We start from the raw sequence: 23,481 nt of genomic DNA on the forward strand, positions 1-23,481 counted from the left end.
GCCCGTGTAGCCAAAGTGTCATGCCCGTGTAGCAATTCCCATTAGGAAAGGCTGTTTCTATTTTATCTTTTACTCCTGCCTCATGCAGTCTATATGTTTGCGTTGGCGGTAAATAAGTAGCAGCATTTGTGTTATTCCTTGACTGGTTGTAGTACTACTATAGTGCCTTGCACAGGCTTAAGCTGTAAGCTAAAGTCTATTACAGATATTATAGTTTCTTTTCTTATTATTCTATTAGTTGTAGTGCGATTATTCTGCGTATACTCTCAACAGAGAATATAGCCATGACTTGAACTGGACATTTATGTAACTTGCAAGGCAGATTAATGCCTTGCGTAATTGGTAAGCACTAAGAATTGAATTGCATCCCCCAAGTTTGAGGTCAACGTCGAGTATATCCTAATAAACTACTGTGTTAGCCTTTGGAATTAACGCAACAGAAAGCTACAAGGCAGTAAACTTACAATGCCGGATCCAGTGTCCGTCGCGAATAAAACCATAAATAATCCATCATACCATTGTGAGACTGGTAAGGTTATAATAGATTCTATATCAGCCCCGCCAGAACGCTGGTCAAAGATACTCTGCAGCCTCTGATGGTAACCTGCAACCCAAACGCCTAACTGCCTATTGGCAGCCGCACTATTTCCCGTAGCGGTCTTCGTTTCTATTGAAATTGGAGCGGGCAGTCGACATAGCGGTTCATACATCGTCTGATTTATAGTCGCACACTCAGGCAGTTGAGAATCTAGGAATTTATCGATAAGGGCTGATAGTTCGTTGTCTGGGTGGAGGACCAAGGCGTAATCGACCATATTGTGAACGAAACTCTGCGCTACACACCCAGTCTCAGTACTAGAGACGCCGGAGATTGTTGATATAGTTTCATCGTCGAAAGTTGTCTCCTTCCATGGAGGGCGGAATATCTTGGCAATTTGAGCCGACGAAACTACCTCAACGCCCACAGAAGGAATGTCTTCGAGTAAAAGTTCGAGAAATGGGAAGTGGACCATGGTGTTCAAGGCGGCCTCTGAGCGGCGCATGTTAGCGGACTCTATAGCCTTAGCAACAAGTTTCTTGATATTCTTGTGTAGTTTCTCAGCATTCTCGGATCCCAGACTTGAAGGGACTTCGTCCGATTCCCACATAAAGGGCCGCGTCTCTTCATCGAAGTAACGGGAGTCCTTCAATGCTTGCGGTAGAATGCCCTCTTTGTTTGATACCGCAAATAGATCTTCATACAGCTGTCTTATATCTATAGGAAGCTGATTTGCGCTCGCTTTTTTTACGTCCACTGGGCGTTCCAAGCCCAAGAGACTTGCCGTAGTCTTGACTCTTTTGGTTGGGGAAGAAGCGTGTCTTGAATTTTGCGGCCGTTTCGTCGGAGAGAGTGTTCTTCGGATAAGCGGGCGCGACGGGAGTTCGGTGGCTCGGGCTCCGGAAGCAGGTGGAAGAAATGAGGACGCAGTGGCGGATGTTTCGAGTTCGACTGAAAAGCAGTCGCCAGAATCTGCTGGGTGTGACAATTCAGAAGTGGTTGATCGAGTTTTAGCTGCTGGTCGTCGCGGTGTCGCATCGAGATCGTCACCGCCGGCCTCTAGAGCGTGGGCACCTTGGTTGTTGTTGGACATCTGTTCGGAGTGTAGCAGGACATCCAGCTGACAACAGTCAATGACCGGCGTGATGATATCCTCTAGCCACTCATCAACACTCCTTTTTCTCATGTCGCTAAGTCGCTCGATTTTGCCCAAATCACAGCACGCAAGCCTTAATGTCGGTTGGTATCCTACACCTCCATGAACGATGCGTAGAAAGAGGCAAATTGGCACAGAGGGACTAGGTGGTTCGCGGGGCAACGGCGATGGTGCACTTCTTTCTCCACGTGACGTAGCTACGGGGCCATCGTTGAACATAACACAGCATCACGTGCAGGGCCCAGCCTACTCAGGATTCAAGATGCCAGACGTTTAATTCAGTCATAGTAACCCGCAAATTTAGGATCGCCGACGTGTCAGCATCGCTTGGATCATCTTCTACGCCCTCCTCTACAGCGCCTTGGGGATCTTGCCGTCAGGTATATCAGCCACTCAGCTCGCAATAAAGCTAACTATGTTGCGGTCCCATGGAAGCATTTGCAGGCAATTCTCACTCCCGCCAATATTCCGAAAGCCCGAATAGTGGCGTTGCAGATGATGCAGCTAAATCAACAAGTATAAGTGGCATACCTATAAGTCGCTTGTAAACTGCTACTAGAGGCCAGGGTCACCGTCTGTAGTACAGGGTCGTAGGAGTACGATATCTAGGTCTCTAGGTAAGACTTCCTAGGGAGCTCTTCGAATTGCCTACTTGCTCTCGCCTCCACTAGTCCCTAGAGCTCTGTTACAATACTGTCAGCATACTCAGTACAGTGCATGTAGTATTTACCAGAGCTCACCTAGTTCTCTTTGTACCATTCTGTCAGATATAGTTCGTACGGCGTCACACTAAATGCGATTCACTCTTCGTCGATCCTTGCTGTGGCCGCCTTCAGTCGCTACATCGGATACACACTACCGCTGAGGGCTCTGCTCACGTTGCTACTCTGCTGTGTGCACTCACACATAATTTGCCCGATAATACTTTGGCGTAGATAAACCTACAACAGTGACTCGTCGATACGTCCCGCGGTGGAACCAGCTCATCGAAGCAGGATAGTAACCCTAATTTTTTTTCCCTATTTCTACCTTAACATGATCACCAAGGCGGCCCATCCCGCCCATGGACTTCTTTGCTTAGTGGAGCGACTCGGGAATAGTTGTCCGATGACGTTGTGCGAGTGATGAATAACACTGTCCGGTCGACTGTAGGGCTTGGAACAACAAATTTCATTCACGTGCCCTCAAAATAGCAGACAAGGTCGTCTTTATTGATTGAGCCTAAAAAACTTTGTGTGATTGCTATTTCTCGTTATAACTATTGTGAGTGAACAAAGATAGCAGGGGCAACGCCATTCTGTGATGTTAAGTCTCTAGAGAAAGCAAGTAGTTGGCAGCTAAAGTGTCTGTTAAAAGAAAAAAAAAATAATCAAAGTGTCCTACCCTATAGACAACATTCTCCTATAATTAGTGCCGTTGTATTTTTAGCTGACGTCTGCAGCCATGACAAGACCTGTAGCATTTCTCGGGGAAACAACACGGTCGCCCAGCCACTATCAAAATGTCCACTCACTATAATACCTTCGAATTGTTTCAAAGCGCTAGGCAAGATATTAGTTCAACAAACCTACAGCTAACCTTTCTCTCTAAGCATTCTTGATATTTGAGCTGTTTTTTCTGCTTTAGATATCGTCCGTTTCCTCTATCAAATGCCCTCTAACCCTAAGCTACCATCCTATTCTTTGCCTAAGCACATATGTCCTCCTCCTCCCGTCGCTCCAGGTGCTGAGGCTGAGTCCTAGGCCACTGTTAACATCAGGGCCCAGACCTTAATTAAGTGTAGTGTCTTCCGCCATCTAGCCCCCAGTATATAAGCATAGCAATGAAGCAAACAGCGCCTGTATGCCTAGACGACTTCACGGTGCCTTAGCCCTGGATTTGCCTTCGCATTACTACAGCCGCCAGGCGTGTCTAATGCCACCACTTAGACTCTTCCTAAAGAATCCTCTTCGGTCCCAAGCCTCGGCGAAGCCCTGCAAAATGTCTGTAGTCCGCTAAATATCCTCCTACACAAACATTTAGCCCCCTATTGTTAAGAAATTACATTCATAAAAAGTTGTAATAGTTAGTTTCCTGACTCACTGACTATTTTCCTGCTTAGTGTCCTTCACGGTGAGTGTTTGTGTCACACCAAAAAACGCGCGTAGCCACGCCACATTAGTTGGTGTACTTAATGTCCCCTATATACTGCGACAGTTTTACCCCCAGTTAGTCATTACTAGTCATTGCTAGTCGTCCAAGGTTCTTTCATTTCCCACGTCTCTACACGCCGCAATGTACTCGTCGAGCTTCTTTCAGAGCGGGTTCTTTGGTGTACTGCGCAACCAATCCTGACAGCCCAGCTGAAGACGTTGGTGATACTCTCCCCCAGTCTTCAAGTCTGGAGGCAGATTTGGAGCGCCTAAGATCCTGGTGACTTGGTGAAACAGATCCTTGAAAGATTTGACCCCAGCCCTTCCAGTCCAGCCGTCCTGAATGACGTCCCCAATAACCTCGGCGACTTCTGCGATAGTCCATCGACTAGCCTTCAACGTATCTTGTATCTGAATAGCTTCTGAACACGACTAATCACCTGCAAAAGGATCCACACCCGAAAGAATAAAATGCAAACACGTTACTAAATCGAAGTAATCGATTATCACATTGGTTGATTATTCAGATCGTGAATCTGATCCGAAGTCGAAGACCTTTAACGTATTGACGCTGTCAACGCCTAGATTATGTACTGCGAGATCTCCATTGACAAAGCTAAGCTTCTCGAGCTAGCTGGTTGCATCAAGTAAATCTAGAGCCCATCAGCGTCAATCTTCACGGCTCGCAGCCGACCACACCTTTTCCAAAGGATCAAGTCTTTCAATGAACAAGTAATTAGTGCTGCCCGGTCCAAGTTTTTGGGCAAAGTTACGGTGTGGTTGGACTTGCAATGCATCGTAGACAGTCATCTCTTTTTCCATAGCAGCAAAGCTTCTGGTCGAGAGGTTGAGACATGTCCGTGTCTGAAGAAAACTCAAACCAGAATGACACTTTAGGAACAATGTTCCTGTCAAGGGCATAGGCCATACCTTGCGATGGTCTAGTGCTAAGACACTCTCTAGGTGCGCCCCGAAAAGGCAATATAATCGACATACTGTTCGGGATGGATAGGTGGCAATTGGCAGAAGTGCATAGTTCGACAAGAAACGTATCGGCGACGACGTGTTGTAGAGGCCGTGATTTATCTCTTAATTCTTTGCCTTGCCCGCTGCGATATAGTAGTCACAGTATTTGTTTACTCTGCTCTCTGAAATCGAATGACTATACAGCGTGTTCTTGCAGTTTGGGCTGTTGGGGGCGCTCGCGCAAGGATAGACCTTGTCTACGCCCTTAGACCGCTGGATCTAACAGTGGCACATACTAACTCACTCTCCTCTCATTCTCACCACGCATCTAGCTTCGCTATGAACCTCGGCAGGTGTTAGATTACCCCATAAGCAGCAATGTAATCTCATCCCTCGACCAAATCACTCAACGCCACCTTGACTAATTTTACTTGTCTGCTCCCTCCGTGTCCTCCTGTCGCCTTTCTTCTCCTACACCTGCTTCTGGTAGAACACCTGGCTGCGTTGCTGCTTGTTTGGCCCCTCATTCTTGAACACCAAAACATTTGCTTGCTCCTCTCTCTACCGCCGCGGGACTTCCAGCAGCCCAGCTCTCAGACTGGCTGGCCTTTCTTGCGCCTTGATAAGCGGCAAAAGTGCATCATCGAACAATTTAAAAGTTGGGATGCTATTGTCACATGATGTGCTGTACATCTTCAACGTAGTGTCGGGGTCATCATGGGACGCCTTCAACCATGCTGAGCAGCAAGTTGAAGGCTGGCGTGGTGTCCTTAGTAACACTTCTTGACAGCAGCTATGTGCTTGCACGCGGACATGTTGTAGTCGGAGGTGGTGATCACCGAGCTGTTGCCCCTCATCGTCTCATTCATGTACTCGCTTGTCAAGGGCCTCGAGGCTGTCGGTGTAGAGTTGCTTGGCGTCTTTGCTGAGACCTACAGAGGTGGTCTTGGGAGTCACGGTATTTGCTGTCTCAGTCTGCGACTTGGTCGCTTCGCGGAACGAGTGGTGTCTTTTTTTTTTTGTGGTGTCGGAGCCATCACTTTTGCGTTTTGTGTCGCGCTTGCGCTTTGCCGAGCCGGAGGGTGTAACAAGGGCTAGTCTTATAGATCAAGGCTTAGAGCAAAGAACTTCTATTCACTAATAATATCGTATAGTCTCAACGGTCCTTAGTTCTTCAATGTGATGGACCCGACCAACGAGGGTTATATATACAAGAAGGTCCCTGCGTGTGTAACCCGACTTGACATCAAGGGTGATGCCGCGTGCCTTTATGCCGGAGCCTATAAATAGCCTATCAGGGCATCGTGAAGCTGCGAATTTTGTGCATTGCAATTAGTCATGTGGTTGAAGCTTGACCGCTATTTCCGTGCAACAGAGGGCTTGAGTTGGCTAGTGAGGCTACTGAATGGGGCCATTGTCGTAGAGTTTACGCAGCAAGTAAGAAGAAAGTAGAGGGAGTGTAAGTTAATTGATTTGGCAAAAGGGTAAGAATGTCAGACAAAAGTAGGAATGTTTCGCTAACATGCGCGTCAAGGAGCACGGATCGGTAGATCGTACGGAGCAGCTCAGACCACCTTGCCAGAGGAGTAGTTAGCTCAACTGCCCTATCGGGATAGGTAGGCGTGGCACTGGTAAGGCGAACCGGAGTCTACCGAGCGCTTCCAGTGCTTGAAAATCCGTACCAGCCCACAAATCGGGCACGGAGTCGCGGAAAATCGGATCGACGGCACATCCCCTCTATCCAAACTGCGACGAAGTCCTCTCTATCCCTTTGAGCATTATTAGTTTCTAGATATACGCATCAAGCAATCCCATGTCTAGTCTTAACTAGTAAGAACCTTAGCCAGCCTTGCTTAGTCTGTAAAATAAAGTATCATCAAGCAGCTAGATACAGCCGCTAATGTAGCGGAGTAGCATCAAGAAAGTAGCAGTACTAGACGAAGACACTACAGAGGCGGCATGTGAGATTTCTGAAAAAGCGGAACTAAATCAATGTGGAACGTTTCGTCTGATTCTCACTCTATAATTCGCTATGCAGTCTAAAATGTCATGATTCATTATATTTAGTAAAGGAATCTGTCTGTTTGGTAGTTTATATACTTGCTTGTATTAGAGCTAAAAAATCGTGGTTTATTAGTTGAGTAAACACAATTGGGACGCGCCTCGCAAACGTTGATCACGCTCACACATTATATATCTAGGCTAATAGGCATGGGGCATTGTCTAATCAGTTCGTGGAGAAACCTTTCACGTTCGGCAGTATCAAAAAGCTGTATGCCTGCAAAACGTACTGCACCATCACACGGGTGATCCTTGCACCACAGTTATTGTATGGCTGCGTCACATTCTGGGGAACGCGAGCAAATTTGACTTCACAGGTAGCACAGTGTTTGGATAGCTTCTCACAAAGATAGAGTTTCCGCGATTAGCTGGACGTAGAACAAGGTGTCATCGACTTGAGGCTGAACTAGGCCCGAGCTTCAAAGATTCCAGACTTCTTTTTCTCCTACTTTCATATGTTAGTCTTTAAGAGTTGTGTACAGCTCTAGAGCCTAGTGTGCAGTCACATCACGCGCAAGGTTGTATCTCATGTGGGTAGTGCTGTTCCTCATGAGACTAATACGCGTGGCTCTTGAGTCTTGTCACAGCTCTCACAGTGATTAAATGAGTCGATTTCATCGTCTACATGGCCGAGCTTCCCGATGGAGCTCATTCTGTTGCAACTGTGTGATCTTTGATCTCTCTTCTAGACATGCGTAACACTTCTTGCTTTTTGCTTGCCGCGCCTGGACCGTATGCAGTTTTTCGGACGTTATCTACAGCGGTGTACCTTGCCAGAATATTATAAACACAACCGTAAAGGCCTGGAGCATCTTAGCCAGCTGCTGAAGACCTTTCGCAAGATAATATGGCTGCTCCTACAACTCGGCAGGTCACTTACGAGTCTACCACAACGACTAATGACTCGCCAGAAAAGCGAACGTGCTCACACTCAAAATGGAGTTTTGGGGTTCTCAATGATAAGAAAACTATAGAAGTTCCAGGTAGGTTGTTTACTCAGTATGGACGGCAGAGACGCCTGAACAAGCATACAGATCAAAAAGTCTCCGTGCTGACCGCAGATGCTCAGGTTCCGTGTTGCTGCTCGCTGCGGACCGCAACGAGCCTCTAGGTCTACAAACCCTCCACGCGCGCACATCGCACTCATCTATTCCAACTGGATTTCCCGTTGATTCTGATAGACTCTCAATCAACCAGCGGACATTGCCAGAGAAGAAAAGGACTCAGGATGGCACTATAATCCTTGATCCCCAGCCAGATGAGTCTGCAAATGATCCCCTTAACTGGCCTGGATGGAGGCGAGACTCCGCTTTGTTGTCGCTCGGCTTCTACTGCATGATTGGAGGTGGAATAGGATCGTTCATGGCTGCCGGATTCACTAATATTGCTCACGACTATCACGTTAGTGTGGAAACTGTCCCATTAGTTGTCGGTCTCTACATGGCAGGTCTCGGCGTCGGAGGGGTACTTATATCCCCAACAGCGATTCTTTTCGGCAAAAGGCCTATTTATCTTGCAAGTGCTGTAATTTTCATAGGCACTTGCATTTGGTCAGGGCTTTCCCCGTCTTTCCCGTCACTTGTGGTTGCTCGTATCGTTCAGGGCATGTCCTTAAGCCCCATTGAGTGCCTACCATCAGCTACAATTGCCGAAATTTTCTTCCTTCACGAGCGAGCTTACCGTATCGGAATATACACCTTATTGCTTCTTGGGGGAAAAAACCTAATCCCTCTCGTAAGCGCTGCTATAATTGAAAGATTTGGATGGCGTTGGATATTCTTGTCAGTGCAAATCAATGATTTTTTTGCCTTGGGGTCCGCCAACAACTCTTCAACTGGAAGCTGACCAAGAATAGTATTGTGACTTTTATTGCGTGCTTCAGCTTCCTCCTCCTGATCTTGTTTGTCCCTGAGACCTTTTGGGATCGGACCCCAACAAGAAGCCTGGCCAGGCGACCAAGCTTTCTCCGACGTTTCTCATCTCGAAGAGCCATCTCCCCTCTGCAGCCTCCAATATCAATTCCAACACCATCACAGGCTGCAGGCCAAGATCATGCACCGATCAATTTGGAGAGCCGGCAAGAAAATGATGACGACAACAAACAGTCAGAGATGACGCCGGCCATTACGTCCAACGAAACACCGCCAGTTGAGATCGCGGGGAAAGCTTGTAGCGGCCAATTCAATAACACAGATCAGCAGAGCAAAGTGAAGGAAGTCGACTACGTCAAAACTCTCAATACAGAGCTGGAAGGGCAACGAGGTGGTCAGACCTCAACCAGTGTCACCCCGTCCATCAAGGCATACACACATGAGCTTCGCCAGAGGCCCGCCCAGTCTTTCTCGAAACAACTCAGACCATATCACGGCCGCTTAAATAATGACAAGTGGCTCAAAGTTATGGTGCGCCCCTTTGTCCTCTTCGCGTACCCATCCGTGCTGTGGTCGGCAGCAGTGTATTCATGCTCTATCGGCTGGCTTATGGTTGTATCCGAGATTATGGCCATCATCTACCGTGACCCAACGTCGTATAACTTTACCTCCCTGCAGACAGGCCTCGTCTATATTGCTCCGTTTGTGGGTGGCATTCTCGGCACTGCTGTAGCTGGCCGGGTTAGCGATATAGTTGTCCGAGCCATGTCCTCGCGTAATGGCGGGCTGTACGAACCCGAGTTCCGCCTCGTCATGGCAATACCTATCACACTAGCTACGTGCATTGGCCTGATGGGCTTTGGGTGGTCAGCTGAGGAAAAAGATCATTGGATGGTTCCGACTATCTTCTTTGGAGTCCTCTCGTTTGGCTGCTCTCTAGGCTCAACAACATCAATTACCTTTTGTGTGGACAGTTATCGACAATATGCTGGCGAGGCACTAGTGACGCTAAACTTTGCTAAGAATATCTTTCATGGATTAGTATTTAGCTTGTTTGTTTCTCACTGGTTAGTCGCTGATGGTCCAAAAGAGGTATTTATGTGGCTGGGAATAATGCAACTCGTCTTGCAGATTACCACGATACCTATGTTTATATTTGGCAAGCGGGCCAGGCTTTGGACAGTGAGGAGAAATTTCATGGAAAAGTTTTAGAGGTGACCGAAGGGGAGCTCCATCCAGGCTGGCGGCTGCGAAATGCAATGTCTTGACTTCCACAATGTAAGCTAGTAACATATTTAAGCTAATACTACGTTACCTATTAAACTACAAACTGTTTGCTGCTCAACTGCTCAACTAGCTTAAGTCAAAAACTAGGAGAGAAGCACTAGTTAGTTATATTCTGTACGAGTATTTCCCTAGCTCTACGCTGCTAGCTTGAAGTTTTGCTAGCAGTTAAGCAATTACAAATTTCCACCCCTAAATGTTATAAGCAGAGCATTTAGATAAACTAGTAACTAATTGATATAATATATAGAGTGCAGGCTAAGAAATGCATGCATAATCCTAAAACAACCTAGGAGTCGAACACTCGTTAGTAGTTTTTTTTTCAATTATTCACTCTCCGATACCAATTCTCCTTGGGGTCGTTCAAGCATTCCCCCACCGTTGCAGGCTTGAATCCATTCCTAAAGAGCGACTTGAGCATGTACTCGGTCATATTATACACCGATTGATACACAATGTCATGCTCAATGTCCAGCCATTTCGTCTCCCCAGGGTCTTTTCCTTCGACGCTCTCGTCCCATATATTTTTGGAATCTTGAATTTCATCTGGAGAGTCGTGCAAGTAGCCCTCGGTGTCAAGATTGAAGTACGTGACATGATATCCCAGTTCGCCCAGCCTTTGGTCGACCTTGTCATTACTTGCAGAGTAGGGTGGACGAAAATAAGTAGGGAAGTATCCAAAGATATCAGCAAGCGCTATTTCGTTGTAGATTATTTGGTTATCAAGCTGCGCATCGCTGATCTCAGGGAGATGCTGATGGGACCAAGAGTGGCTGCCGATTTGGTGTCCTTCATCGATCATCCTCATAAGGAGGTTGCGCCAGCGTAACGCAGGATCATTAATGGCACCTTTGCCGAGATTTCGGCCGGTAACAAAAAATGTAGCCTTGGCCTCGTATTTCTTTGAAATTTGTGTGCATTGGCATTTGCAGGTAGTGCGGCATGGACTGAGATGTAGAAGCGTACCTTAAGCAAATCTAGGAGATCAGCAGTGTACTGATATGGACCATCATCGTACGACAACGCAATCACGCCGTATCTTTCGCAGTGGTAGATCGCTTGCCCAAACGGAACTGAGCCATACTTTGGCCGCCCGAAATCCTTTGTGTCGGGACCGTCCGGGCGAATGTTGCCATCGCAACTGTCGGAGAAGTAGACCTGGCAGGCAGGAGATGAGCAGTACTCATAGCCCTTGCCGCACCATCTGACGCTCGGCATGGATAAAATTGTTATTCCTCATGCAAGAAATTTCCAAGACCTGATTGAGCTGGTACTAACCCTTCTTGGGAACAACAGTAGCCCTCAGGACAGGGCCTTTCCCCATGACCTAGGCCGCATCGACTGTCTTGTCTAGACGACAAATCACCAGCTTTTACAGGTTTGTCACTTGTTTGGTTTCCGTCATTGACTTGATGTCGGAAGGATCCGAATTTGAGAGCGATAGCGCCTTGTACCGCTAATAATGTATGTATCGAGGCCCTCATTCCGTACCCAAGACTTGGTAAATGTCAAAGTACTCTAGTGGAGGTACGGAACTGCTCTTTTCTTTTCAGCTGTTTCTGTCGTTGGATGGTCGGAACGGTACCTGGAGAGCTTCGCAACAAGGAGTAAATCGCTAATTCTGTGTATCCCGGGAGTAGCAATGTGCACGTCCTAGCTAAAAACTAAGGCTTCAAAACTCTCCGAACGAGCAGCGCATTTATTTCGATTGAAGCTGTCGGCGTCAATTTATGCCCTTGGCGGCACTGGTGTGTAGCACGATGCCTAACCCCGATAACTTACATTGTCAGCAACTTGAAGCCACAAGGCACGAACATTAGCATAATGTCATCTTTGCGTAATCAGACATGCCACTATCTATAATTAGCTCTACAGCTAGTTGATTAGAGATTGCATTCGGTGTGTAATACAACATAATAGTAGCTCGTGTAATCCCGGTTAGTTTGTAACACATAAAAAAGCTCCAATACAATGAGACATGTCTTTTGCATTAGTTAGTCATGAAGGGCCAGACGTTGCCTTGATAGCGAAAATAGAATGTTCTGCATAACAGTAAAGTCTTTGAAAGCTAAGTAGCACAAAGCCACCTGCGTCCACTTTCTGCATCTTAGGTAGCGGTTCTCCTTGATGTCACCAGTGGGGCTGGGAAGTCGCTGTCGCATAAGATATAAGGAAGCAAAATAGTGTGGTGTGGCCACGCCCTTTTTTTCGTGTGACAGTCGCTGGGCTCAGCGGACAGCAAGTATTGGATGATGTACTGACATGTAGCAATACGAGAAATATGTGCAAGGGGCGAGCCCAAGTTTTAGACTTCAAAAACATGCGAGCAAACACGCTGGCTAAACTTGTTTAAATACACTCTATACGCTGCCCGCCTTGCTCTGGTTGGACGGATGTGAGTAATTCGGCATAAATTGGGTCAGGTTTCTGCTATTCACAGACCTCTTTTTCTTTAATTGCTGCAACGTTCCACCTAATAAATAATTATCTCTAACGTTTATTGCGTTATATAGTTGTCAGAGCGCCGAATACAAGACCAGACCAGACCTGTTTAGGGCTGTCTATATTGACCCGCGCCGGCATGCCGCCCCTCCCCCCCGGGCCCCCGGAGTTGGGTGAAAGACGACACTTGTCATACTTATATTCTATCTTTTACTCGAGCGTGAAAAAAACAGTTACGGACAACAGCTAACGTCAGCTCTATTGTTCCACGGAATTATCGGTCGGAAGGGCTTAACCACATGACTAGCTGCAATGCACAAAGGTTGCAGCTATCACGATGCCCTCATAGGTCACTATTGGGCTCGGACAGAAAGGCACAAAGGCACAAAGGCACGAGGCATTACCCCCTTAGCTGCCTATTTAGGTTACACACGCAGGCAAACCCTTGTATATATAGCCCTCGTGGGTTAGGTCTGTTAGATAGAGGAACTAAGGACCTTTAAGACTACATAATTCCTTTAACCTCTATAATTAGAGATAAGGCTCGAAATAAAAGATGAAAAAGTAGAAATAAATTAGCCGGAGAAAGCCGAGCAGCCGTTAATATTTTATAGTAGGAAGTATTACTTGCTCTTTGCTGGCTTCTGAGTAGAGCTTCGTGGGCCTCTAATCAAGGCCGTTTCTGATCCAGCTGTCTAGGATGCTGAAATACTTTTGATTTTTTAATCTTACGGCTATTGAAGCTTTGTGCGCGACATTGGGTGGCTGCGCTTGCCTTACATATCCGTGTAACTATGGGGTGCCGCATGCCATCTTGGTTTATTTTGATCCAAATGATCAAGTCTCGCGTTGCTATTCAAAGCCAGACATCGTACACCAGTATTTTGTCCAGCTGTCGCTGTATTGTGTACCCATTAATATAGGCTACCTATTAAATGGGCTTTCCATTTCTCATTGACTCGCTCTTTAGGTGAGCCCAAGGGCCTACTTGCGCGCCTCAAACGGGGTCTCATATGGTACCTCAGCCTGGGGCGTAATGCGAGCCAAGTGACGTCGCTGACCGTCCTCCCAGTCTACAAGAGCGGTGTGCTGAGTGACTCTGTTGTCCCAAATAACAACGGTGCCCTCTTCCCACTTTACTCGGGCTTGGAAGTCCGCACCATGTGCCAGGTGGTCGTATAGGAATTTGAGGATGGCATCTGATTCTTCCCTTTTTAGGCCTAGGATTTCCCGGGTGACTAATAACCGTCAGATGGTGTCTTTGAATGGGAAGCACTCGGCTTGGTGACCCGGACTTACACTGAGGGTTGATATAGAGCGCCTTTTCACCCGTGGCAGGGTGGGTTCGCACAATGGGGTGGTCGTTAACGACGGGCTCTCGTCGCTTGATGCTGTTCCTCGAAGCAGCAGCATTTACCTGCTCTATGCCTGAGTGGGTTGCTCGCAGGCCGTGCAGGCGCTCCTGGAAGAGGGGACTGAGACGGTTGTAACCCTGGACGGCATCGACAAATAGTGTATCGCCGCCAGTCTCGGGCTTGTTGAGGATGTAGAGGAAAGTGGTGCCTGGCGGCTGCTTTTCGTACGAGACGTCAGAGTGCCATGCCACGGAGCTGGTTCGGGACTCAAAGAGCTGAGCGGCTCCCTTGTCACCTTCGCCACGGTGTACAAGGTGAATCTCAGGGTATCCCTCTGGGGCGCCAGAGGTGGGATGGATGTGGTGGCGGCCAAAATACTCGCCGTACTCAAGGGCGTCTGGGATGGGCAGGTCCGCAAAGTTTTGATTTCTAAAGGCAACAACCTTGCGCTTGGCAACAAAATGAGCCAGCTCGTCTTTTCCGGCGTTGCTCAGAGAAGATAGTTGGATACCATAGACTTCTGAGCCAATTGTTGGTGTGAGTTGTGTGACCTTGGACCCCTCCGGAAGGAGGTTGGGATATGACGTATCGGCGTCGTTGCCATGCTCGTAGTGCTCGAATGGCTCCAGGGGGCCCCATTTCTGCTCCCGGTTCCAAGTGGGGAGGTAATGAGGGTACTGTCAAGTGATACCGTTAGTATATCGTGGAGGGAAAAGGCTGGCTGCTTCATATGCCGTAGCTAAGAGAGGCTTCCATACCTTGGCTCCATTACCGCCCTTCTTCCCGGTCTCGACATCGCGATCCACCCCATAGACGTCGATCTCTTTGTACTGTCCCAAATTCACCTTGTACGTTGAGCGAGATTCAGCCTCCTGGGCAGCTGTGGTAGAGATTGCTGCAGGTGCCATGTTGGCGGTTTCACAATGCAACTTCTTGCTTCTTTCAAGTCCGTTGTCCAAGTCCACACACGGCATGGAAGGCGAGGCTCAGGTTCATTATATACTTGACTGCCCTAGGTTGGAAGAACAATGTCCCATCACGAATGCCTAACAAACTTATATGTTAGTCATCACCTACAATTGTTAGTGGACACGGAGCAGTTTAATCAGCGTTGACGCGATGATGGTGCCGATCACGTCACTCCACCCGCAATGCCAAACGCCCCTTGACACGCAGGCTTGCAATCACGCAATTTCGACCAGGCAACACCTAATTCGTTCCTATTCGTCAAGTACTCCGTACTCCATAAGCCCGTCTCATACGTCAGCGTGTCTCAATCATGTCATGCCGAGTCACGCTGTCCTAACCACGACTAGGAATGTTGCTCGACATGGTATCGGGAGAGGGCGGCGCATCATTGGAATTTCCGGCGCAAGCGCTGAGCTCGTTATTTATAAGAAACTGCCTGTCCCCACGTAGTTCAAAGGCACGTCAGCTCAGGCACCAACGCATTGAGCCCCAAGCGTGCGCGGCACGTATCATATGAATGGCTCCAGCCGAGGCGGATCCTTGGGTGATGCGACGCTCTGGGTAGCAATACGACCAATAGATCTTGCTCTCCTACTAGCACGGCCAGAAGCGCAAACACCGAGTATAGAGGGGCAGTTCAGAAGAAAGCCTCGGAAGTTTCCGAACCTAGCGTGAGGCACTGTCAAACCGTCGTGCCAATAGCAAGCCATTTAGGAGCTTCGCACCCATGTCCTGACAAGTCACAGCCTGACAACTGATCACGCGATAGACTCCTCCTAGCTAAATCTTTAGAGCTTAAATTGTAGACAATGGTGTCACAGAAATCAAGTGTACAGGGCACTTGTGGAAGCGGCATCTAACTACGCCCCACGAGATTACACATAATGGGTTCTTCTGTATTTACAATCAGGCCATTTAATGCTGCAAGCATAAGCATTTCTTCTCTAAAGAGCAGTAACAGTGCTCCTCTAGTATAAAAGCAACAGAGTATCTTCTCATGCCAGACGGTATTATTGACAAAGACTACGTCACTCATACAAAATGCACTCCCTCGTTTATCTCACTGCTGCCCTGCCTCTCGCGCTAAGCGCTCCCCAAGCGTCGACCGATGTCCCTGTGGAGCTGATTTGCGATCCTGGGTACAAATTTTTGCTTAAGCTGGGTGACAGAGTATCCCAATATCCCATAGGATTGAAGTTCAAACCCCGGGAGGGCCTCGTGTCAAGTCATTTTTTCACTGAGGAATTCCCCACGGCCGGCTCCGAAATAGTTGCGGTTTTGCCTCGTGAGAATCCTGAGGGCGAATTGACAATTTATCTACAATATTTTCCTCACCATAATATACCGTTTATTGGTGGGACGATAGAGATAAAGCTGGATGGTACGTTTGTCTAGTGTTTCTTTACTAAGCGGCGAAGCCCTTTTTGTTCTCTCTCTTTTTTAAAGAGTGGCACTAACTATTTACGCTTAGAACTAGTGCTCGAAAAGGATTGCCCGTATGAGGGGCGAAAGCTTGTGAAGAAACTCTTAGAAAACCAAACTCTTAAGCCGGGAAACCACTTAGGCGGCGAACCCAACAACTATGTTTTGCTCAAATATTCAGTAGGAAACATAGACGCAGATGATTGGGAGGAGCTATTTGTGTGACAAGCGTTGAATTATAGTCAAGCCGCAAGTCACTACAATTGTTAGAGCCTTATCGCCTACTACAGACTTTAACGTCGCAATATGTTAGAAAATAGTGCTTCAACAACACTTTACATAGCTAGAGTTCACTTCATTGACTGTAATGTCGACTCTTTTCAAATATAAAAGGTCTGAAATATCTCAATGGATATTCTTGTTGTGCATAACATAAGGTCTCGTAACAGTTTTGTGTAAAGTTTTATGTGATATGTCCTCCTGTGCCTCTGCTGCCTCGGAAAACACATCAATATACAATAGCAGTGGAGTCAAGTTTTTAGACTTTCCAAGGCTTTGATTCTGGGGCAAAGTCCAATTCGGAAGAGGAGTAGACTGCCGTCGCTCACGACCATCCTCTATGAGTACACTGTGACTCGTGAGTGGTATTGGGAAGCTGACGCGTACTTGCTGTCCAGCGGACAGGATGCATCCCACTCGACTGTCGCCGCACCATGGAATTCGTCCCATGATGGCCTGTTCTCCGTGGTTGAAATATAGGGAACAGCAGCAGGCATTTAACTGATTTCGCCAAGATCAGCGGCAACAAGCCAGGATCAGGCCGCAAATGAAACACAAAGTGCCTGGTGCAGGCGAGCGGTGTTCCCGTTGTATCATCGAGAAGCCTGTAATCTCACTATAACGAATTGTAGTTTCTAGCCTTGTCTGGTCCGCCAGGCTTCCTATTGGCCCTAATCTTTACGAGAGGTGCCTAATATGTGTTGCGGCATTAATAGCCTGGACTAGAGATCGTCTGCGACCCACACATACGGAGCAGTCATCACAAGATAGGAAGGTCATCATACCTGCTCGTAAATTAGTTTGCAAGTCTTTTTTTGAGCTAGGCAGTAGCTTCATGTTGAGAGTCTGTCTCTAGTCGCGTCGTGTAGTGGACAACTACCAACAGGTCCCTTGAGTTACTGCATAATGCTACGCTTCTGTACGAAGTGAGGGGGCACTAGTTATCTGAAACGCGACTAGACTGGTTGTATCCCAGAGGCGTCAAGCTGTTGGCCTTGCTCATGCTTTCATCTGGCTTCTGGAACAATATGGGTCGAAGTCTTCTCCCTGGCAGCACAGCCAGATAATGACAACAATGATATAAGAGACGGGCTGGCCAACCTGACTTGGAAATTTGCAGTTTACGTTTAGGAAGAATCCTTGATCGATCCTGTTCCAAATTATAGTCGGTTCTCCGCAGTAATTCTGAAATGAAGCATTCCTTGTTTGCCGTTGCCACACTCGTCCCCCAGTTTGGCTTTGCCCTAGTTGGGAACAAATGGTCTTTCTCTGGCAGTCCCCGAGACGGTTTGAAAGACATTACCTTTCCTTTTAACATGCACGGTGCCGCACACGAAAGTGGATTTTACGTCGCCCAGCAGTTCTCTTTCCTGAATATCAGTGGCGGCGGCTATTGCGGCATTCAGAACCGACCCAACCAGGGCGGGAAAAGCATTGTACACGCTGTATTTTCGATGTTTCATCAAGGTACTACTACCAACGATGCCAACTGCCACATCGGAGCCGATGGTGGCGTTGGTGTGAGCTGCGCCGTCGAGGTTGTCGGCAACTACAACACCACCTACAACTTGGTCGTTAAGAATGTCAAAGGCACCACTTGGACCGGGACTATTGTCGACACGGACTCTGGAAACCAGACACGCGTCGGGACCTACACCTTACCGAGCGGCGCGGGCGGTATCAAGTCCTCCCAGTCTGGTTTCGTGGAATACTTCCCATGGAACGGCGGCGGCGCCCCCAATTGTGCAGAATTGCCCAAGTTCAAGGCAGACATGTATCAACCCCAGTCCAAGACGTGCGGCGCTGGAACAGGTTCCATGAAAAACATACACCAATACGGGAAATGTAAGGGAAAGGTCAATTTTTCTTCGAAGGGTGTCCCTAGTGGTTTTGAGATTGAGGTTGGGTTTTAATGCTTGGACCGCAGAGACGAAGCCGGTCGTGACGAAGCATTTGTCCGTGTTGACATGGGGGAAGAGGAGTAGCATCCAGTTTCATTGTTAATACTCTGACGGAATGTAACGCCTCGTCACAAGTATCTTTATTTATTGGCCATTTCATTTCCGAGGACTGAAGCTACTTTGCCGCCCCAGGCATACGCAGCAACAATTTGAGCTCTAGCAGCCGCAGGTACAGGAAGCAGCTCCAGACCAGGTAGCCTTTACGACACTCCGGCAAAATCTCACGCAAGTCGCTTTGAAGAATTCCCCAAGAGCGGCCGTCATGGTGGGCTGCATTGACATCGCGACATCGTTGGCAATGTCGGATCAAAGAATTTGCCAATGCGTACAGCGGCGTAGATGCTGATCTGGCAAAAAGCATATTGTACATTGTCGGCTGAAACTACGCAGTCATCACACGCGACATAGAATTCCGCATGCCATAGCCCATCTACCCTGTGCATGGTGACCGCCAAGACGAACCCGTTCGTCTCGGCTCGTAGATTCTTATCACGTGCGCCAAGCTATCCACAGCCCGCGAGCAAATCCGAATGACGATCGGCTGTCTCAACTCTCTGGGTGAGGTGTGGGCATGACCTTGTGCGACCGTAGTTTGTGAGCTACCGACGGCCTCAGGTTGGAGAGGCAAGAGCCTTTTGTGTATTCGCCATTTCACGTCGCATTTTGCAGACTCTCGTCTATGGCACTCACAAGTCTGTGTACAAAGACGAGTCTCGTGCTTAGATCCATGTAAAAACTGCGCCTATTCAGCAATGGCATGTATACGAAGCACTCAGGCCGGTTTGCCCAGCTCAACGTTTACATGGCCGCCATTTTCCCATCCCTGACAACCACCTTCTGGGTTTCCGTTCAAAACACCGTAATTGGCCCCGGGCTGGCTGCCTGGTCCGCACTTGTCCAATATATAGGAGCCCGCCTCCCAGCAAGTGTTGCCGGCCTTGCAGAGAAACACACATTTGTCCATGCCGGTTGTGCACCCTCCCTTGGTGCGAGCAACCATGTGAGATCCCGACATGTTGATCAGACGAGATATGTCAACCGTTGCGTGCTCTCCGCTCGTAAACTCGCCCCAAGTATTGTCGATTTGACCGTTTGCAGAAAGCCGAGTTTTGCGGTTGACGAGAGCGGACCAGCCGCCAGATACGCCATTACCCATGGACACACTGACGCTGTCGCCGTGTTTTGGCAGCGAGAATGAGACTTTAGGCCGCCGTGCGTTCATGAAGCTGGCCTGATAATCGCCTTTGGGGAAATCCCACACAATGACTATGACGGGTTCGCTGCCTGCGTTGGTGAAGATGAGCTTGCTGGGCCCCTGATCGCCTATCCAGATATTTATATTGGGCGCGGGAGACTTGGCGTTCACCCCTTGGCCGGCCATTCCAATGCTTGACATGTATTCGCAGTCATCTTGAGTGAGGCCGTCTGCGGGCTTCCCACAATCGAAGCCACGTCTTTCCAATGCCGATTTGCTACTCGCCCTTGTCAGCCGGCGCCGTCCAGCAGAGCGCGATACAAGGGGCCAAAAAAGGCTTACAAACCGGTCGCGACCGAGTTGACGACGGAAGGAAATGCCGCAATGGCAGCAATGAAAGTGACGGGTATCATGGTACAAAATAGATGATAGAGATCGTCGCGGCAAAATAAGAGAATGACATGTACAGGGACTTGCGAAGATGATTACATGGGAGCCGAAGGAGAGTAGAAGCTACCAGGTCTCTCAAAGTTCGGACAATTACTGCGGGAACAGGACGAATATATGGAATCTCGAGACCCGACATCAACCATTTCGGCTTTGTTATTTTACACAATGCCCTAGGTCTCCTCATAATCTGTGCTAGGCGAGGTCTTGAGTCCCTTTGTTGCCAGTCCCTCTGAACAGCGACTCAACACCATGACAGAACAAGTTGCTACAACCGTCCGCGTCTCGTTGAGGTCCTCTTTTTGCGTTAGCTTGGCATGGCAATCCTACGGCTCCTTGTCCGCTGCGGAACCGAACCAATTTCTTTGTTCCTATCTTCACGGTGGTGCGTTTGTTCCACATTGTCCCAACTCATTGAAGTCTGTTGTCTTGGCGGCTTTGTCTTGACACATTGTTCTTCTTTTGTCCTGGGCGCTCACAGAAACGGACTCTTCCTGATGTGGTCTCTGCTGTCAGAGGGCCATGACCAGGGAGGGTCATTTCAACCAGAGATGTATCAAAGAAGCCAGAACTCTTTTGTCATACAGCACAGGTAACCTTGGCGGGTATTCACTTCTGACCAGGTTGAAAAGAAGTTCCTCATCTCGTCATCAGACAGGACGCTGACGATAACGTCGCACAGAATATGGCATCGGAAACATCAAGTCTGCTGTTGTGGGAAAAAATATTCTCTTGGCACTTAGGGGAAAACCAAACTCGCCCTTGGGATTGGCCTTGTGATGGGCATTATGTCAAATGCTACAGCTTTTACAAGCTCAGGCAATCGTGGCAGACCAAGTTTAGCCTGGCCAGGTAATGGAGGATAACAACAACAAAAAAAGTATGAATAGCATTGCCACATACGTGTCTTATTCTATTCGGCGACTCCTCATCCATTCCGAATGCCCTCGTGCTGATCTTGAACGAGCAGCCTTCAGGAAGCTGTACAATGAAGTCACCACGGGCATCCCGAACTTTTGTCTCTACTCTTGTCGTCTCGGATCCAAGATATGATGTCCGCAACCTGGGCGGGTTTCTGTACCATGTTCTCCAGAGATTGGGAGATTGGGTCGCAACAAGGCTCTCCATCGGTGTGCCAGAGCCCTCGCGCGAGCAATGGCGAGTGCTCGACGCGGAAAGGTTACTTACTGTGCAAGCTCTTGCCGACTACGGCGGCGGCATGAAAGCGTTTCGAGCAACCCTCACGGAGCCCGAGGCGGCCAAGGCAGCTGAGACGCTCGTCGCTACGTACCAGCTGTGTCTGCATGTGCCAGGCGTGTCTCCTCGGCGCGGATGGTCATGACGGGATTCACTAGAATGGACTGGCCATGCTGGTGGAGCGAGCTTCGCCGCAAGAATGGCAAGATCCCTTTCACGGCGAGGCCTTGACATCCGCAGCGTTCAGCGTTGTGTGTTTCTTGGAGGGCCTTTTCTTTTTCACCACGTCTTGATTGACGGGTGCTTCAGGTCCTGGCAAGCATCTCCGAACCCACACTCAAGCTGTCGCCAGCTATAATTGACACGTCGAGAGGCGTCTGCGGCCCAGACCCGGGTCCCCTCTTCGTCGACGGCGTCTAGGCAACAAGCCTGCGACTCGAGAACCTGTGTCTTTTCCTCGTCGCCGCGCAAGAGCCTCAATAGCACATCCGGGATATGCGATCTGCGTACAAAACCTTAATGGTGGAGTCGCGGCGGGTTGTCAACTTCTATCAGTGACTTTATCGACGCCGTGGGCAAACGAGACGCCCAACTCGAGTCCTTGGGCGCTGAGGTACAGCTTTTTCGAGCGTACTTTGCCTGCGAGGGCGTCAACACGCTGACATTCGTGTTTGTGCTTGCTTGAAACTAGCTGAACCACAACTTGTCCCTGATCGAGAACGAGGACTTTTTGTCCGTTCAGTGTGTGGAGGCCGCAAAACAGTCATTCAAATTCAAGCCGGTAGGGCCGTCGTTAACACCGCTCGCATTGGGAGCCGCATGGGCGTCTACAGCGGATATGGTGAAGGTAATCGAAGCGGCCAAGCTGCTTGACGAGCTCAAGGACGATTTGTTAGGTTCCAAGTTTATGAGATTAGCCGTACAGCTGGAGGCCAGGTTCAGGCATGTTGGTCGGAAACTAGGAAATGAACCGCACCCTGAGCCTGGTCTGAGCAGGATCCAGGCAAGATCGAGCCTGGAATTTTCATCGCCAGCGGAGAGTGAGGTACCAAGGGGAGGGCACAGCTGCCGCAGGATGCTGCGTTATGTAAACAAATCTTGCGCATAGATGCCGCTCTTATGGATGAAGAGAGAGAAAAATGTCTCGGGCTAGTACGTGTTTCCAAACGGCGTACTCCCCCAGTCCGACTCGAAGCGTTCCCAGCCACCATGTTCCAGCTCACTGGCCATGTACATGGTATAGACAACCATGTCATAGTAGCCGTCAGCGGGTGTCTTGCCGCCACACACATTTCCGCCCATGGCAACGTTCAGCAAAACTGTCATTTCCCTCATAGGCCGCGTCCCCTCTGGTATTGGCGCCTTCATGACGGGCCTGCCATCTATGTACCATACCATCCTCCCCTGGCCTGGCTGGCCACCGGGCTGCTGCCAGGCAAAGTCATAGCGTACAGGTCGAGCGTGCATATCGGGCATCTTCGTCCCCAGGACGCGATGCTTTTCAGGCTCGTGGTGGTGTCCCCAGTGGAGGCAGGACCTATTCTCGCAGTCGCCGTTCCACGTCTCCGCAATGTCAATTTCGCCGTCGACGGGCCAGCTGAACGGCTCCTGGGGCAGAAGCCAGAATGCGGGCCAGATGCCGTCTGCACAGGGGGACGCGATGACGGCAGTGAGTACACCTTGGTCTCGCTCCAGAGTACGTCTGCTCACCAGACGGGCCGAGGTGTACTTGTGCTCGGGGTTGGGCGAGGAGTTGTTTGCTAGGGCGCGGATGATCAGCCGGCCATCTGGGGTGCTACGTGGCAAGGTTAGTCGTATCAATCGTTGACGAGTACAAGCTTCATGGGGAAACAAGTCGGATGCAATATCAGATCGTACTGGAAGGAATTCTCGGGAGCAGCGGTGTAATGCTCCAGCTCCTGGTTTCCCCAACCGTCGGGCCCATTGCCCAGCTTTGCGTCCCATTCCACATTGACTGGCGTATCTGGGTAGAATCTCGGAGCCCAGTAGGTGTGGAAGCTCGGGCTGGGGCGTGGCGGTGGCCTGGATGCCATCGGCAGTGGAGGTGGTTGCTGACGTTGACTCTGATCCTTGGGATTGATGATGCTCTCGATGTCGGCCTTGAGACCCTGGAGCTTATCCTTCCAAGGCATTCTGTGGTAGGACACGATGTTGTCTACTGATTGCATCCGAGTTGGGCGTAGCC

At 49.0% G+C, this 23,481-nt stretch overlaps 7 protein-coding genes across 7 annotated transcripts; 3 read left to right on the forward strand and 4 right to left on the reverse strand.

Moving 5' to 3' along the window:
• Positions 1-7,700: 7,700 nt before the first annotated feature.
• On the forward strand, positions 7,701-9,936 carry MAM_08183 (Major facilitator superfamily domain, general substrate transporter; the record flags this gene model as incomplete). Its single annotated transcript, XM_040826981.1, has 3 exons — positions 7,701-7,836; positions 7,923-8,317; positions 8,890-9,936. 3 exons carry the CDS (start codon positions 7,701-7,703, stop codon positions 9,934-9,936), a joined length of 1,578 nt encoding a protein of 525 aa, XP_040674994.1.
• Positions 9,937-10,330: 394 nt separating this feature from the next.
• MAM_08184 (chitin binding protein) lies at positions 10,331-11,226 on the reverse strand (the record flags this gene model as incomplete). The annotated part of the gene is made up of 2 exons (XM_040826982.1): positions 10,331-10,909; positions 10,975-11,226. The coding sequence occupies 2 exons, from the start codon at positions 11,224-11,226 to the stop codon at positions 10,331-10,333; spliced, it is 831 nt and encodes a 276-aa protein (XP_040674995.1).
• A 2,208-nt stretch (positions 11,227-13,434) lies between these two features.
• MAM_08185 (alpha-ketoglutarate-dependent taurine dioxygenase) lies at positions 13,435-14,713 on the reverse strand (the record flags this gene model as incomplete). The annotated part of the gene is made up of 3 exons (XM_040826983.1): positions 13,435-13,688; positions 13,750-14,482; positions 14,564-14,713. The coding sequence occupies 3 exons, from the start codon at positions 14,711-14,713 to the stop codon at positions 13,435-13,437; spliced, it is 1,137 nt and encodes a 378-aa protein (XP_040674996.1).
• Positions 14,714-17,665: 2,952 nt separating this feature from the next.
• On the forward strand, positions 17,666-18,388 carry MAM_08186 (uncharacterized protein; the record flags this gene model as incomplete). Its single annotated transcript, XM_040826984.1, has 1 exon — positions 17,666-18,388. The coding sequence occupies one exon, from the start codon at positions 17,666-17,668 to the stop codon at positions 18,386-18,388; it is 723 nt and encodes a 240-aa protein (XP_040674997.1).
• An 820-nt stretch (positions 18,389-19,208) lies between these two features.
• On the reverse strand, positions 19,209-20,044 carry MAM_08187 (putative effector 5; the record flags this gene model as incomplete). Its single annotated transcript, XM_040826985.1, has 2 exons — positions 19,209-19,908; positions 19,974-20,044. 2 exons carry the CDS (start codon positions 20,042-20,044, stop codon positions 19,209-19,211), a joined length of 771 nt encoding a protein of 256 aa, XP_040674998.1.
• Positions 20,045-21,066: 1,022 nt separating this feature from the next.
• On the forward strand, positions 21,067-21,420 carry MAM_08188 (uncharacterized protein; the record flags this gene model as incomplete). Its single annotated transcript, XM_040826986.1, has 1 exon — positions 21,067-21,420. One exon carries the CDS (start codon positions 21,067-21,069, stop codon positions 21,418-21,420), a length of 354 nt encoding a protein of 117 aa, XP_040674999.1.
• Positions 21,421-22,424: 1,004 nt separating this feature from the next.
• On the reverse strand, positions 22,425-23,428 carry MAM_08189 (Concanavalin A-like lectin/glucanase; the record flags this gene model as incomplete). The annotated part of the gene is made up of 2 exons (XM_040826987.1): positions 22,425-23,070; positions 23,154-23,428. The coding sequence occupies 2 exons, from the start codon at positions 23,426-23,428 to the stop codon at positions 22,425-22,427; spliced, it is 921 nt and encodes a 306-aa protein (XP_040675000.1).
• Between the last annotated feature and the right edge of the window lie 53 nt (positions 23,429-23,481).

This window comes from Metarhizium album (genome assembly GCF_000804445.1).
Source record: "Metarhizium album ARSEF 1941 chromosome Unknown scaffold_46, whole genome shotgun sequence".
Taxonomy (NCBI): domain Eukaryota; kingdom Fungi; phylum Ascomycota; class Sordariomycetes; order Hypocreales; family Clavicipitaceae; genus Metarhizium; species Metarhizium album.